Here is a 14,666-nt window from a genome sequence, read left to right on the forward strand (position 1 = left end):
AAAGTACCTATCAATGTACGCTGTATGACGCATGACTGAATCTAGTGAAATGACATGACGCTCGTGATAGAGCGATACAGGTTAAAAAGCTACGATGTGAAACAAATAGGCGAGAGCCCATCCCGGCAATGCAGCATCGCAGATCCGGTTCCAATCCTAACAAACGCCACTCCTTTTGCACCCCACGCAGGCCTCCCCTTGAGCAGAACGACACTAGGCCACTGTTCACAAGCTTGTACAGATCGTATCCCCATATTGCTGGTAGAAAACCTCAGCAGAATGTTTAGAGGTATAAATGTTATGGCATGTCAATATGCCAAGCGGCGTCCCCGCTACGATGCGGTACAAAGATGTCCGAATATCATCGGCATCACGGCAAGAGCTTATGATACTCGCATACTATAGATAGATAGTATCGGTATGGAGGACATCCCGGCGAGTCCGGCACACACGCGTCCAAGCGTCCTTCAATCCGTTGCTTCCCGATCGGATTCATCGGATCGACACAGCCCGTGGAGCAGAAAAGGAAAAAAAACGAACAGAAAAAGGCAAATTTCCGAGAACGCCGGTTCGAGGCCAAGCAACTCAGTCATTGCTGATCCGCCGCTCGGGCCGGGGCTTCCGCAAACTCTTCATTCTGTTGATGAAGCCGCCGCCGCCGCCTCCGCTCTTCCCATCTTCACCCCCGGTATTCGAACGTTCATTGGTGAACCTTCTTTCGAGGTTGGTGCTCTGTTTGGGGCTACTGGAAGACCGTGCACGGCCGCCTTCAATGCCTGACCGTGATTCCTCAGCGGTGTTGATCCGAGCGCCTTTCTTGTCCCAAGCGTCATCATAATCTTGGAAGAATGGGTTCTTCTCGTTCGCTCGAAGCGGCCCAGAGTGGCTGGAGCTGAGTGGAGGATTATAGGAGGCGTCGGGGGAGGCCATCCGTCCGCCTTGCGGCTTATTGATGCCTCGTAGTCTTTGAGCAAGACTCTTCTTCCGCTGAAGACCTCCGTTCTGGGAGAGTTGGTTCTCATTCTCGCTCGCGCGACGCTGCATCGCAGCACGACTTGCTGGCGCTCCCTCAAGGAAAGTGCTTGTACCAAGGCCCATACTTTCTGCTCCATGAATGGGTTCGATGCGTGATTTCGGGTCGAAGCTCACGGCCTCCCCGCTTCTTGCAGCACCCGTTGAGCTGTAATCATTGAACCCTTCCTCCATCGTACCGTGAAATTGGTCAAGGTTGATATTCTTGTTGACGGGTCCAGAACCTCCCAGCGCCATGTTGGGAGAGTCCTTGGGGAAGGCCTGCATGGGAGCGGTGCGCGACCCTTTGCGGTTGCGGTGAGGGTTGCAGGCATCGAAAGGACCATCGTGATGGAACACTAGTACAGGTGATTAGTATGAATTTTACCCTTTTCTGATCTAAAATGCGTTCAGCGGGCATAGCTTACTTCCCGTACCGTAAATACTGGTCACATCCAGTTTATCGATAATATCCAACTGGTAGTTGGTCCTCTTAGACCGAGATTTTCCATCGCGATGACGAGCTTCCCGCTCACGTCGCCGTCTCTCTCGTCGACGCTTCTCTTCATCAGAATCCATAGGTTTCGGTCGGTCCATGATAGAGGACTCTGAGTTGCGGCGGGGCCGTCTTTCACGTTCCCCATCCCGCCTCTGACCCGTGCGACTCGTTGTCTTTGTCAAATTGGGCGGATCTGCGAATATGTCAAAGGGATCCTTTGCTTCACCGTCTGAGCGCTCCCTCGGCGGGCCAGGTGTACGGGAGTTTGATGGTGCTGTTGTGAAGCCATTGGTGGGAGGGGGTGGAGCTGGTCGGTAACCGTTGCTCTGGGGCTGAGAGTTCAGACTGAGGTTCTCCTGCAGGTCAAGGAGCACAAAGTGTTAGATAGGTCCAGAGAAACCGCCAAGCGAATAAGACAAACGTACGAAAAGCTCCCGTGTGTTGGAGGTCATGTCCTGCTGTTCCACAGGTGAGAACAGAGTTCCCACCGGAGCCGACCGTGGAGAAGAGAGGCTATCGGTATCGTCGAGGAAAGGATTCGTAGAGGTCGGTCGCGGCGGTCGGGATCCAGATGTAGCAGAACCGGCAGGAGACAGGGCGCGGTTTCTGAAAGGGTTATTGGAGCCTAGGTTGACAGCCAGGCGAGGTGAAATCTGACCGTCTAGTTCACCAAGATTACCGTCAGTAAGAGAAATCGTCGCGAGGATAACAGACCAAAATAAAATAAGAAGGCAAGCGACGCAACGTTAAGATATAAGATGATGATTAAAGGACAGAGCTCTCGAGCCATCAACAGGGCCCGCCAGATATGAAACACCAGAGAAACGCAAATGGATCACCGGCGACGAAAAAGGATCAGGATTTGCAACACTCAAAATAGTAAGGGCTGACGCACCTGCCGGGCCCAGCGAAACGCCAGGTGGATAAGGATATGACAGGGTTGGAGGGTGCTGATGGGCGTTCATCTTTGGAGTACACGCAATCGAAATCGAGAAAAGATCGAGATGAACGAGGTGATTGGGGAGCTCACGACTGTGCTCATAAAACAGGATCCTAGAGAGAAGATTAAGGTCGATCAAATGGTTGAGAGCGCATGTAAAGACTGGACTGTCCCAGCGCCGAGGAGTTGCTGAAACAACGATATTGGTATCCGCCAGAGGACGGTCAGGGGGTTGAACTGAATCGATACGTAGTTTGATTGGGAGGGACGGGAAGAGGGGCGTTGGTAGATGATTGGAGACAGGAGGAAGACGTTGTTAGTCTATGCTGTGTACGTAGGACGGTAGGAGATCCTTTGCTTTTTCAGATTTCCTCAGTAGAAAAAGCAGATTCGGAGAATTTAGCAAGCGCAGGAGAAAGAAGTAGTGTTTTGGACTAGGGGAAGAAAAGGAGGAAGTAGAAGTAAGTAAGAGTGAAAGTGAAGGGTGGTTGGTTGACTAAGAGAAGATGCCCCTGGTCTACGGTTTAAAGTGATCGAACTTCTAAGGTAACCGACTGGCTGGAGGAACAGGGAAAAAAAGAGTGTGACTAAGACACAAAAGGAGAAAGATGGAATATCGCTTGGACAATAATTATTGGTTATCAATTGATTCTGGGACAGAAGAAAAGAAGACGGCGGGCTCATTGATCGTCGTTCGTTAAAGGGGGGAGGGGGGTGTGAGAGGAAAAGGACGGGAAAGTGGGCGGGTGAGACCTGTGCGGACCAGAAGAGTAGATGGATGATGACAATGTTGACAATGATAATCAGTACAGAAAGGGGAATTAAATGGCCTCTTGAGTCAAGTCCAAGCAGGAAGTGTCAGAACATATTCTGCCAGATGTATAAACGCACGAATATCTGATTAAAGAGACTGTATGCCAGAAGAGGACTACCCTTGGAGATAAGGGACAGCTGAGATTAGCCGCGGATCGACGGCAGGAGTTGATTCATTATGGTCAGTTTTAGATACCTAGAGCACAACTCTGAATTCAGTCATTGAGCCCTGTAGTAAATAATAATACTGTATCTACTTCATCACCGAATATTCATGCTGGATCTACTTCTGTACTACTCTGCCCCAACCATGCCTCATGCCCATGCAATGTCAACTTCGCTACTTGCTCCTACTTACTCCTGGGTTGACTCCACTCTGCCGTACCCCAGAGTATTTAGTCCCGTCACTAGTCATTTAGTCGACCACACTGCAGAAGTCAGTCATCCCCAATGCCCATAACTGATCCATGACATCTTCAAAGCATTCCTTCAACACAAACCTGTACACTTTTAGAACTGATACAGAGAAAAAGCAAGAAAAGTTGATCTTGAGCTACATACCAACAGCTACATCCCCGGCAGCCTTCCGCCAGGAATGCCACGCGCGCCATTACCAAGGCATGTAAACTATGTACCAATCCAGGGGTGTGACCCTTATCCTCCGACGACGAGCCTACAAGGTGCTACTGTACTCCGTCATCGGAGCTGGTTGATCGCGATAGCAAACTTCCTACAATCTGTACCGAGGGGTAGATAGGATAGGTTACTGTCCACTGACATGGAATGTTGGGAATTACGTAGTGACGGGCCCCAGTTTTTCCACCCTGTACTGATGCAAGGATCCATTCCTATCGTGCTACTGGTACGTCCGGGACCGCTTTCCAGGGAAACCATCTTAGATATACGTAGAAGATAGAAATCCTCAAGACAAACTTGTCAAATATCAGGGGTCAGTATTCATTATTACATCATTTTCTACATTATTGTCTACATCATTCTCTGTCCGCTCAGAATCTGAGACAGCGTTTTACACCTCCCCAAATGTTAGAGCTCCAATTCGTCACCATATGCAAAGAATAAATACATCTGAAAAACTCCAGTCTCTTCCTAGAAGATTAAATAAGTTAGAGTAGCTTGAAGCTCAACCCGAGCACTTATTTGCCCTTGGGTTTCTTGGTCTGTGCCAGTCCAAGGCACTCGGCCATGTTGAAGAAGATGTCAATAGAGTTGTATACTCCGCCAAACAGTTCCTGGCATGGACCCTGCGCGAACACGGGCACATCCGTCAGCGAGTGCACGCCCTGGTTGGCGTCCACTGGCAGGGTACCGTTGACCAGGAACCCGGTCACGGCATCCTTGTAGTTGGCGTAGTAGTTGGTCTTGGAGCCGGTGGCAGGGGTGCGAGGGCCGGACGCGTGGACCTGGTAGTTCTCCCGGCGATCGGGGAAGGCCACCGTTCCCGAGTGCAGAGTGTATCTGGGATCCCAGCGAGCAGGGAAGTGAACGCCTTCCGAATACCGCAGGGTGTTGGGTCCAGCGACCGTGTACTGGGACAGACCAGATTGCTCGTAGACTCCAATGGCCCGACGCTTCTGACGGTCCTCGCTCTGGGCGTTGAGGTACTCGGTATCAACGGAGCCAGTAACGTCGAATCCATGTCCGTGATCAGCGGTCACGATGATCAGGGTGTCGTCCAACTGGCCAAGAGCCTTGAGCTTCTCAATGGTCGCGCGGACGGTATCATCCAGCTCCAGGAGCTCGCCCAGAGACCGATCATAATCAAGAGTGTGCATCTGCTTGTCAATGCTGGCGGCCTCAGACATGAGGAACCAGCCGTCCTTCCTGTGACGGGCATTCAGCACGTCAATGGCCTTGAGGGTCATATCCTTCAGGCCAGGCAGATCCTCGGCATCGCGACCGGAGCCGTCCGGGTAGTTGGTCTTGTTCTGGAGATTGGACTGGTAGACGTTGCGGTCGAGCCAGGTGGCCAAGTTGGAGATCTGGAACACACCCAGAGCCTTGGTGTCATTGGGAGCGGCATGGAGGGCGGTATTGTTCCAGCTAATACTGTAGCCCTTCTCCGCGAATAAGCCGTAGTAGTCCCGCGAAGCGTCCTTGCTCTTGAGGAAGTTCTCCGCACCAGCGCCAAAGATGACATCAGGGCCCTCCAGGCTAGTCCACTCGTACTTGGTCAGACCTTCATAGTAAGCGTCGATGACGTGCTCATATTCACCCCGATCACTGGTGTGAGCGGCCAGGGCGGCGGGAGTCGCGTCAGCTAGGAAGGCGGTTGAGACAATACCGATCCCAGCGCCCGGGTACCGGCGACGGATGATCTCAGCAATATTCTCAAACTTCGGATCGTCAAAGGGATCCTCAGAGGAGTCGACATAAACATTCAGTGCATTGACGGTGGTCTTGTGGCCAGCGTACAGAGCAGTCGCAGAGTTGGCAGAATCGGTGATGAACGAATCCATCGAGTGTGTCATCTGGTGGCCCAGAACGGGGAATTTGTCCAGCTGCATCTTGGTCATGTACTTGCCGTTGATACTGCGATGAGCGATGAGACGAGCAGCAGTGATCATGTTGGTGGTCATTCCGTCGCCAACGAAAAGGATCACGTTCTTGGCGCGCCGCTTCTTAGGAAGGTCCCGGACAAGCCAATTGGCCGTGGTTGTCTGGTTTCCATAGTAGGTCAAGGTAGCTTCGTACTCTCCAGGCTCATAGAGTGCAACTCTCCTGTAGGCCTTGGAGGTCACATTGACAAGCGAAGGCGCGTTCGCGTCTTCCGCAAAAAGGTCTAGCTATAGTCAGCAGGTGCACGTTGTGTCAACAGCTAGTGAGGACCATACCTTCGTACCAGGTGAAGTTCCATCTTTCGAGCTCGGGCTCTTCGATGTCAAAGTACTTCGTTACAGGGACTGGCTTTCTACCCTTCTTGGCGATGGTGAACTTGAAGTCGGGGTCGGGTACACCCGCACGAGCCTCAGAGCCGTTGATGGGAGAGTGAACCTCCAGTCGGATATCGAAATATTGACCAGGAAGAAAATCCGCCCTACAGAGAAAACAGGCGATCAGCTCTAGATTCTGCCACCACTTATAAACAATGGCAAGCGAAAATCTTAGTCAAAACATACTGATCTGGAGGGAAGACACAGCCCAGAGTAGGACAGCCACCCAAGCGTTGAAATGTCTGAGCATGGGCGCACGAGGCAAGAAATGACACCCCGGATACCCAGAGGAACCTCATTTTGACTAAGTCTAAGAGAGACGAGGATTGATCCTTTGAGACAGCAGATTCAACCGTCGAGGGTACCACTCCCTTTATAAGTCATAATACAAACTTAGTCAGGGTGCCAAGGACCGTCCCTCCATGATGCATAAGGAGTGCATTGCATTTCCGATCGTTGGAACTGGTACGGGTGGTTCTCTCGGTTGTCAAGACTTTGCACAAGTGCTGTTGGTGGTACCATATCCGACTGGGAATTCGGAAGGTCAAAGGATTGAGCTAAGACCTGACGGGCCTGGCAGATAACGAGGCATCCTTGCAATGCCAACAATGTCCATCAACGACCAATGCGAAATGCGCTTCTCCCACACGTGCACAGGCGAGGTGCTCTCTTAGGAAGCTTGGGTAACAGGGGCACAAGCTGCAGTTCCAGTTGCCAAGCAAAACGGGCGGAGAAAGCGTCTTGGCAATGGCTGAGATGCCAAGAGCACGTGGACGTTCTTGAGAGTGACAATGGTGAAAAAGATGGGTGGTCTAATTACAAGCTGGGAAACTATACGCATCGTATCGTCGATATGTGGCCTTGCTCGTATCCAAGAGCAGGTTCTAGATAGATTTGGCTCGGATGAGTCCAAAACAAAAAGTCGAACCACTGATAAGCGGGCAACAAGGCAAGGGGACATCTAACAAATGCACGTGTAGTTCTGTCAGTGCTTAATATTCAGAGGGTGAGCTTTTCCATTGAGGTCGGCCTCAAATGCCGTGGTGACTACGGACTAGTGTCGTACCCTTTGTGGCTGCGCTTAAACCGGTCCAGGTAGAACGAAATGGGTTGCCCAGCTCTTCCGGAATCAATCAGTATGTTGTGTTGGTTCCTGCTCTTTGATCCTATTTGGCCACACTAATAGCTCCCAGCAAGCTAGGCAGAAAGACAAATCATCGGAAATAGAAGCGCCATATTTACTTCTGCCAATGGAAACTGCACTGAGCGCTGCTAGCCCTCCAGTTCAGCTTTGAAAGCGAACTCCGACATGGGGATGTAGAAGCTCTCCAAGCTGCGAAATGCAGTGTCTTTCAGCGACTAGTATTCGCATGAGGTAGTTGTGGAGCTCGAGCAGTGCCCTTTCAAGAACAGTAGTCGCTGACAAGTTGAACCATCATGAATTTGTCTGCCGGTGGACTGTCTACGTTCTCCCGAAGCGTGTATAATTAGATTGATCCAGCACCGCCTCGGCAGATACCGGCTGAGACTGGGGGTTTGTTAGTAGAGTGAACTTGAGCCTCTGTGCCAAAAGTGACAATCGAGCAAGTATCGTTTGACGTATATACATGCTGGTGAAACCTGCCCATCGTCTATTCGTTCTTCCTGAGAGCAGCGGCGTATAACAAGAGAAGAGTATGCTGAGTACGGTTGCCCTTGAATCAGGGACGTTGTACAGGCCCCGACTCTTTTGTGACTCTCAGTACGGAGTACCTGATATACTTCCAGATCTTGCCGACGCATGGGGATGATCAACGACGATCTGGAACACAGGCCTATCCCTGTCTTGTGTAAGCTTGAACCAAATCGTACTTGATGCTTTGTGGTCACGTTGTGCCTGTGAGCTTTTAGATCCGTTCTTCGGCTGATGAGAGACGATGAATTGGTCATGGATAGTGTCATGGGGGAAACCTTCACCTTTGACCTTGACTGTGCGAAAGAAACAGCAGTGACCCGTTTATTGAGCAGATAGATTTCTTTTGGGGGGTTAATAAACGTTCGGCAGACACACAGAGTAACTTTTTGTGCTCGTTAATGTGTCAACTCCTCCTTGACCACACTAAGATCACAGAAGAGAAACTCGTGCACAGGTATGTTGGAGTTAGGCCCTCTAAAGTTGATTATTCAGTGTTATTTCTGCCATAGTATGTTCTGTTGTCTTTCGGAAGTGAAGGATAACACAGGTTGATATCAAGCTTGTGTGGTCCACTGAATCTTTTGCCTTTTTCTGGTGAAGCGCGCATCAGTTCTCTGAGATCTTGGCAACTTTGAAACAGTTCTTGCACCTTCCCCCCATGCTCCAAATCGGGACGAGAGTCTGCTCGTCCCTCCCATTTTCTACTTAGAATAATCTTGGATTTTTTAGAATCATCGACCTTTGTTTCTCCAGCGGTGATTCAATTCCCTTTTTGACGATGGACCAGCAGCCTCCGGTTCAACCCCAGCAACGTCCCCCGCCGTCGCTCACGAATCCCCGATTTACGCTTGAACTAGAGTTCGTTTCCTCGCTTGCAAACCCCTACTACCTTTCCCACCTGGCGGTGACTTATCCCAACCTCCTGGGAATCTCCAAATCCAGCGACGACAGTAACACCAGCACCGAGGGCCCAGACCCCGAAGCGCAGGCTTTCGCCGCGTACCTTGCCTACCTCTACTCTTACTGGAAAACACCTGAATACGCGCAATTTCTGACGCATCCCGGCGCGACTTTACGAGCATTACGGCTTCTACAAGAAGAGTCCTTCCGTCGCGACATCATTCGTCCTCAAGTCATCGAAGCTTTAGCGGGGAATGGTCTTGAGAATGTGCAAGGTGGACAAAACGTAGAGGCGGGAGACACTGGGCATAACGAAGGAGACCAAGGGACACAGCAAGACAAGGAGAATATCGCTCTAAAGACATGATTGGCTTGTGTCAATCGATGAATGATTTTTCGTCCAACAGCCCTCAGGGCAGTGTCGCTGCAGGGTCGGCACTCTTTTCAGGTGTTCCCAAGGAGTAAACCCGGGGCACAATCTGCTATTCTGTTGTAGACACAGGATCTGCAGTGGGGTACAGGGCTCCCCTTCCATTATCGGGACTACGACGCCAGTACGATCGTGAGGTTCAAGCAAGATGCAGTTAATGTATGTTCTTGGATACAGACGGTCATGTGTGACCGAGGCATTTCCTCAATTTTCCTTCATACCGACTATAAGGGAGATGAGGGCGATTCAGCTCCAAAAGCTTCATCCCTTCCGAGGATTTTACTTGTCAAATGGATCGCAATGCTATCCCCATTCATCTTGGTTTAAATGTGGGGTCTGTTGCGGGACTCGGCTCTGTTGTTGTTCATTTCCGCGTCTATATCTTGACCCAGCACATTGGTCCAGGTATAGATTGGACAACCACTCAAAAATCCTTCTAATCCTTCAAAGGTAGATATGTGGTTGAAAAAGAACATGTTTACAGTTGAATCTTTGGATTGGAATTGCCTGAGGCCTATATTCTTATGCAGGTTAGTCATTGATGGTTAGGTACTCCGTAGTATCTCCTTGTCTGTTCAGCTCGGTCGGGGTGAAACCATGCCATTAAACGTCTTGAAAAATCAAAAAAAAAAGATTACAAATTATCAAAAAGGATGTAATGTATTCTCATCCCAGTATATTTGACTGATTCTGTGATCCTTACCTCAACCTGATTGATTGATCGCACATATGCAACGAGGCCGGCGCGGCCAACGGCGTAGATACCCAGCCTCTAACTCCGTGCGCGACCCAACGCTACTGTACCTCTCAAAAGTAACCTGGAAAAACACCAAGTAACAATCCCACTTCTCCTGCGTCATTTTCCAACACTCGGATCTCATACTCCTCTCATCACATCTTGTGCAGACCAGCTCCTAGGCACAAGCAAAATTATTGAATGTACACTCCGATGGATTAACCCCGCGTTTGGTGTTTCTACCGGCCAAACCTCCTTTCTCTCTCCTCCAGCCCTTCTGCCAAACTTCACGCTGGTTTCTGTAGGCTTGTGCGGAGAGCAGTACAGTGACCTCGTCCCTCCCTGATCGGCTGATTTGCATATCCATGACATAAAGACTGCACGTTACTTGACCAGTTCTATTTGGACGTTCTGTCTCTAGGTAGTGACCGCTGCTCCCTCCTCCAGATCGTGTACGGCGTTGTTGACGACCTGTCAACCGGGCCTTTGTATTCCCATACAAGTACCTTATAATTCAATCTTGCAACTATCTGTTTCAATGGAGAGCGTGCGCCAATCATGTCGGCCTAAACACCAGGTCTTGGTCCTCAAATGTTACCCACAATACCAGAAAGGAGTCCAGGATGTGAAACCAAATTCCAGTGAACTCTCTTATCTACTCTACTATGTGAGCACGCGCCGGAGCAAGCTGACCAAGGTCGGCGCCTTTTTGGAGAAAAGGGCAGCTCGGGATGTCTGGCGTAACAAGTTAGGGTGAGTTCCAAGCGAGCCTGCTCGCAGTCATCAACCATCGCGGTGGCAATCTCCCCTGACTTATTTGGGTATTTTACACAGGAATGTACAGGTAACACTTCAAATCCTCACGGCCCTCATCGAGAAAGTTCCCCGCGATCTTCCTATCTATGCTAGATCGGTGATGAACGTCCTTGAAACCGTCCTACGCTCCGGAGATCTTTCCATGGTTGAAGAGTCGATATCAACGTTCGAGACATTCTGTCAGCATCAGGATATGGCCGCGCTATCTGCTGAACAGGATTTCGCCAGTCAATACCGGGAAGTCGTGCGGACTTATGCAGATTTCGCAGACCAGACAAAATCCGTTTCTCAGCTGAAGACTGCACCGAGCAGTCCAATGGTAATACGTTGGAGGACAGCGGGATTGCGAGCGATCAAGGGTGTGGTTAGTTCCGAAGCAGGTCTCGCGGCGGACGGCGGAGATTCACTGAGGATCCTTCTCCCGGTCATCCTGGAATGTCTTTACAATGGTGACGATAGCTTGTTGGCGTCCCTCGAGCTCAGATTGCACGAGTCGGAGAAGAATGAGCCGGCGCTTGGTCGACGACGGAGGATCAGTACTGCCACCGTGCAGACAGTTGACGCGATGGATGGAGATCCCGCATTGGCGTCACAGTCTGCGGCCGACGTTGACAGGCAGGCGGAAATGGACATGCGCTTGCTTGCTCTCCGATGCTTGGAACGCATAGTCGTGACGGGAAGTAGCCGTGGTCAGATTCGCGTCACTACGAAAGTGGTGCTGCAATTCATTCTGGGCAACAGCCCATTATCCGAAGATGGCAAACCTATGCATATGGATTCGACGGGTGGCTGGGCTACGTCTCTAGTGGAACTCGTCGCCAAGTGGTGTCCCGTTCAAGTCCGTTTCATCATTTTGGTTTCTGCAATGGAGATGTTGCTCGAGAACCAGCCCTCAGAAGAGACCCTGCAACGCTCGCATGCCCTGATATACTTGATCGACTGGTTGCTCAAATCCCCTGTAAACATGATCGGTCTTAGTGTTATTGACATACTGCTGGGCCTGATGCAATTCATGTCGACCCTGTTATCGCGCCCAGCCAGCGCGAGGTCTGCGGAACAAGGACTGGATGAGAAGCTGGGCGATCACGACTTGGTTCTGTCCCCTGAGAGATTGAAGATGCTTGCGCTACTCCAGAGGACTATTGGAGATCTCACTACACATATTTATTACGGTGATCAGGTTGTCGATATGGTCAGGACGATCCTGACTCGTGTGAAGCCATCCATCGACAATAAACTCTCACCTGCCACAGCCTTACCGAACCAGTCAGACAATACGGAGGGTAGTACTGATTCAGCTGGGTTTCCTGGAGAGATGAATGCGGCGACCTTCTCGCTTCCTATTGCAAAAGTGACAGCGCTTAAAGCAATCAAGGATATTCTCTCGGTAGCCAATTCGAACAGGAACACAGCTGCTGGGGTGGAGACTAGGAACCCTGTGGGCGTACATGCCTGGGAAGGAACCCAGTGGCTTTTGCGTGAATCCAACAGGGATACTCGCCACGCGTATATTGATGCCTTCCTCACATGGCTGTCGTTTGAAACGACTCAAGATGAAATCAAGGCTACATCCAGGCCAGTGAAGGGAACAGGCACTCTCCCGAGACGTGAATCGCCGGAAGTTACTGAAAAGGATGACAAGCGACCCTTGAACGTGAGTCAGCGAGAGAAAGTCATCATAGCAGCTCAGCTGAACTTCCTCCGACTGTTCCACTTGACCATATACGATATTGCGCTCGACTGCCCTACAGACGAATCCGAGATTCTGCTACTTCATCTCCTTCTCACAAACCTTGTGGAGCGACTCGGAGTCAATGCCGTCAGATTTGGGCTGCCCATGGTCCTGAAGCTTCAAGAGGATTTAGCATCTGTGCAGTCCTTGCGTTCTCCAACTGCCAAGGTCAACATCGGAAGCTTGGTCCATGGATATCTGTGGGCAGTGTGCGAGAAGTTTGAGTTGGAAGGCTATAAAGTTGGCAACGAAATTAGGATAGAGATTGACAGGCGGAAACAAAATGGCCTTTGGCTCGACAGAGTGCGTATGCCTGCCATTGGTATCGACGATATCATCGAATCGCGTGAAAAGTCTCCGCGCAAGGACGATTCCATGGCGCAAAGCGAGCTTATCACTTTCAAGGACGGTATTGAGGAACTTGTCAACAGAATTGAGGAGGTTTATAATTCCTCCATCACCTCAGCCGCTTCCAGCCCTCCGGCATCACCCGAACACAGCTATGCTCTTCCCGTCCTGGGACATGGAGCTGCGACTGCTAGCTCTCTCAAGTGCAATTTACCGTCATCTATCAAAGAGCAAATGCTTTCACCATGGTCCAGAGAGGCTTGTCTAGCAGCCTCTGAGAAGGAGAAGGCAGAGGCTATGTCAATCAGCGGATCCAGACACGGTACATTAGGGTTGCGTAATTACGCCACCTTAAATGGCGCCGGTAATAGCTCTCATTCCATTGCTACCTCCGCACATCAAAGCGCCTTCGGCGCTGCAGCAGGCCTGCAACATCTCCGGCGCACGAGCATACCTGACTCGCAGGGTACACCTGTCAACGGCTCAGGCAGAGAGTCGCCAGTGCGCGTCAACGAACTGAGACAAGTTCTTTCTGTGAATGTCGAGGGTAATGCTCGCCGGTTGAGCCCACTCCGCGGGCGTCTGGATGCTTCGAATGGCAGTATTGTCTCCTCGAGCAGTGAGAGCATGGTAAGCGGCTTTTCGTTGTCTGAATATGACGCGGATGGCAACTCAATCAGACCACAGTCCATTCGGGATGGTCGATTGTCCGCCAATGGAGACGGCATGGAAACACCTAAAGCCTCTTCTATTGGTGTGAACGGGGCCCAGTCTCGGCAGTCTTCATCGTCGTACAACTTGCGGTCTGATGGCATCCCTCCGGTGCCACCAATTCCACCATCGATAAGCCTGCCCGGAGGGTTTCCGAACGATTCTCAGCGTTCATTGGCAAATGGCGAGCGACCCTCGACCGCTCCCGGGCCCCATCAGGTTTTCACCAACGGAAACGAAGGGGCGTCCTGTCCGGCTAACGAGAGAACCCTGAGCAGACACAAGAGCCGTTCCAGCACTGGTCTTGGGGCTGCAGCTAATTCCGACAAAGCTCCATACGTGGCTGACGGAGGTTCTCCCGACGATGCCTTGCGTCGTGACGTGCAGAACCTCATTAACGGGTTTTTATCGCCGGTGGATGCCGAGTCGAGGCGCAACGGTACCAATGCCTCTAGCCGCAGGGCCAGCAGCACGCACGCTGGCAGAAGGAGGGCGACAGGAGGGATTGGACGTCCTCCTTATTAGGCCTCCTAGTTCATTCAAAATGATAACTATCAATCTTCGTACACAACCCTTTTACTTCTTCTCTTCGCATTCGGGTCCCTCGGCCGGCCCCTTCCCCCAGTCTACTGTGCCCGGCACTATCTTGCATATAATCTTATACCTTCTCTGATTCTCCCGCATCCATTGCTGTGACACTTCCCTTGCTCAAGTCTGTCTCTCCCCCACCCTTTATTCAATCTAATAGGCGATTTGTCTTGTCTATCTTGGCTCCGTTATGGCACATTCGTGTATTATATATCGATATCTGCTCATAGAGTTTGCCGGCCTTTGAGTACCCTTTTCTTTTACTCTTCTCCTTGTTCAAACAGCGCCGGATCACAGAACATACCATGGCTGGGTAATTCAGCCAACCCAGTTATTGTCTCATGTGAATAGGCGGGAATGGCATTCTGTGTGTATGTAGATTTATTGGGAAATATACATAAGGATATAATGGAGCAACCGTCAGGGAAATCTGGGTATAGATGACAACAAGCTTCAATGCGTCGCAGACACGACAACGCGGTCAGTCCAAGACAGAGAAGTAGAAAATCAACCAAA

The 14,666-nt window shown here is 50.8% G+C and overlaps 4 protein-coding genes across 4 annotated transcripts; 2 read left to right on the forward strand and 2 right to left on the reverse strand.

The window, feature by feature from the left end:
• Nucleotides 1–4: 4 nt before the first annotated feature.
• AFUA_3G14020 (Pal1 family protein) lies at nt 5–3,460 on the reverse strand. The gene is made up of 4 exons (XM_749129.2): nt 2,225–3,460; nt 1,936–2,171; nt 1,440–1,866; nt 5–1,370 (listed from the first exon to the last, which is right to left on the reverse strand). The coding sequence occupies exons 1-4, from the start codon at nt 2,298–2,300 to the stop codon at nt 586–588; spliced, it is 1,524 nt and encodes a 507-aa protein (XP_754222.2). The 5' UTR covers nt 2,301–3,460; the 3' UTR covers nt 5–585.
• Nucleotides 3,461–3,540: 80 nt separating this feature from the next.
• Nucleotides 3,541–6,930, reverse strand: AFUA_3G14030 (alkaline phosphatase). Its single transcript, XM_749128.2, has 3 exons — nt 6,401–6,930; nt 6,116–6,318; nt 3,541–6,063 (listed from the first exon to the last, which is right to left on the reverse strand). The coding sequence occupies exons 1-3, from the start codon at nt 6,511–6,513 to the stop codon at nt 4,418–4,420; spliced, it is 1,962 nt and encodes a 653-aa protein (XP_754221.1). The 5' UTR covers nt 6,514–6,930; the 3' UTR covers nt 3,541–4,417.
• A 696-nt stretch (nt 6,931–7,626) lies between these two features.
• soh1 (mediator of RNA polymerase II transcription subunit 31) lies at nt 7,627–9,823 on the forward strand. The gene has a single exon (XM_077804478.1). The coding sequence runs from the start codon at nt 8,668–8,670 to the stop codon at nt 9,154–9,156; it is 489 nt and encodes a 162-aa protein (XP_077659920.1). The 5' UTR covers nt 7,627–8,667; the 3' UTR covers nt 9,157–9,823.
• Nucleotides 9,824–10,029: 206 nt separating this feature from the next.
• On the forward strand, nt 10,030–14,087 carry AFUA_3G14050 (uncharacterized protein; the record flags this gene model as incomplete). Its single annotated transcript, XM_749126.2, has 2 exons — nt 10,030–10,708; nt 10,790–14,087. Exons 1-2 carry the CDS (start codon nt 10,494–10,496, stop codon nt 14,085–14,087), a joined length of 3,513 nt encoding a protein of 1,170 aa, XP_754219.2. The 5' UTR covers nt 10,030–10,493.
• Nucleotides 14,088–14,666: the final 579 nt, after the last annotated feature.

The sequence above is a fragment of the Aspergillus fumigatus genome, chromosome 3 (genome assembly GCF_000002655.1).
Source record: "Aspergillus fumigatus Af293 chromosome 3, whole genome shotgun sequence".
Lineage (NCBI taxonomy): Eukaryota > Fungi > Ascomycota > Eurotiomycetes > Eurotiales > Aspergillaceae > Aspergillus > Aspergillus fumigatus.

Excerpts from the sequence above, each read along its gene's own strand:
- soh1 (XM_077804478.1), top strand. The coding sequence starts at position 8,668 with ATGGACCAGCAGCCTCCGGTTCAACCCCAGCAACGTCCCCCGCCGTCG.
- AFUA_3G14020 (XM_749129.2), bottom strand. The coding sequence starts at position 2,300 with ATGGCTCGAGAGCTCTGTCCTTTAATCATCATCTTATATCTTAACGTT. Across the intron at positions 1,867-1,935 it reads CCAACACACGGGAGCTTTTC|GAGAACCTCAGTCTGAACTC; the intron begins GTACGTTTGTCT and ends CTTGACCTGCAG. Across the intron at positions 1,371-1,439 it reads CAGTATTTACGGTACGGGAA|TGTTCCATCACGATGGTCCT; the intron begins GTAAGCTATGCC and ends CACCTGTACTAG.
- AFUA_3G14030 (XM_749128.2), bottom strand. The coding sequence starts at position 6,513 with ATGAGGTTCCTCTGGGTATCCGGGGTGTCATTTCTTGCCTCGTGCGCC. Across the intron at positions 6,319-6,400 it reads TGTGTCTTCCCTCCAGATCA|GGCGGATTTTCTTCCTGGTC; the intron begins GTATGTTTTGAC and ends TTTTCTCTGTAG. Across the intron at positions 6,064-6,115 it reads GAACTTCACCTGGTACGAAG|ACCTTTTTGCGGAAGACGCG; the intron begins GTATGGTCCTCA and ends GACTATAGCTAG.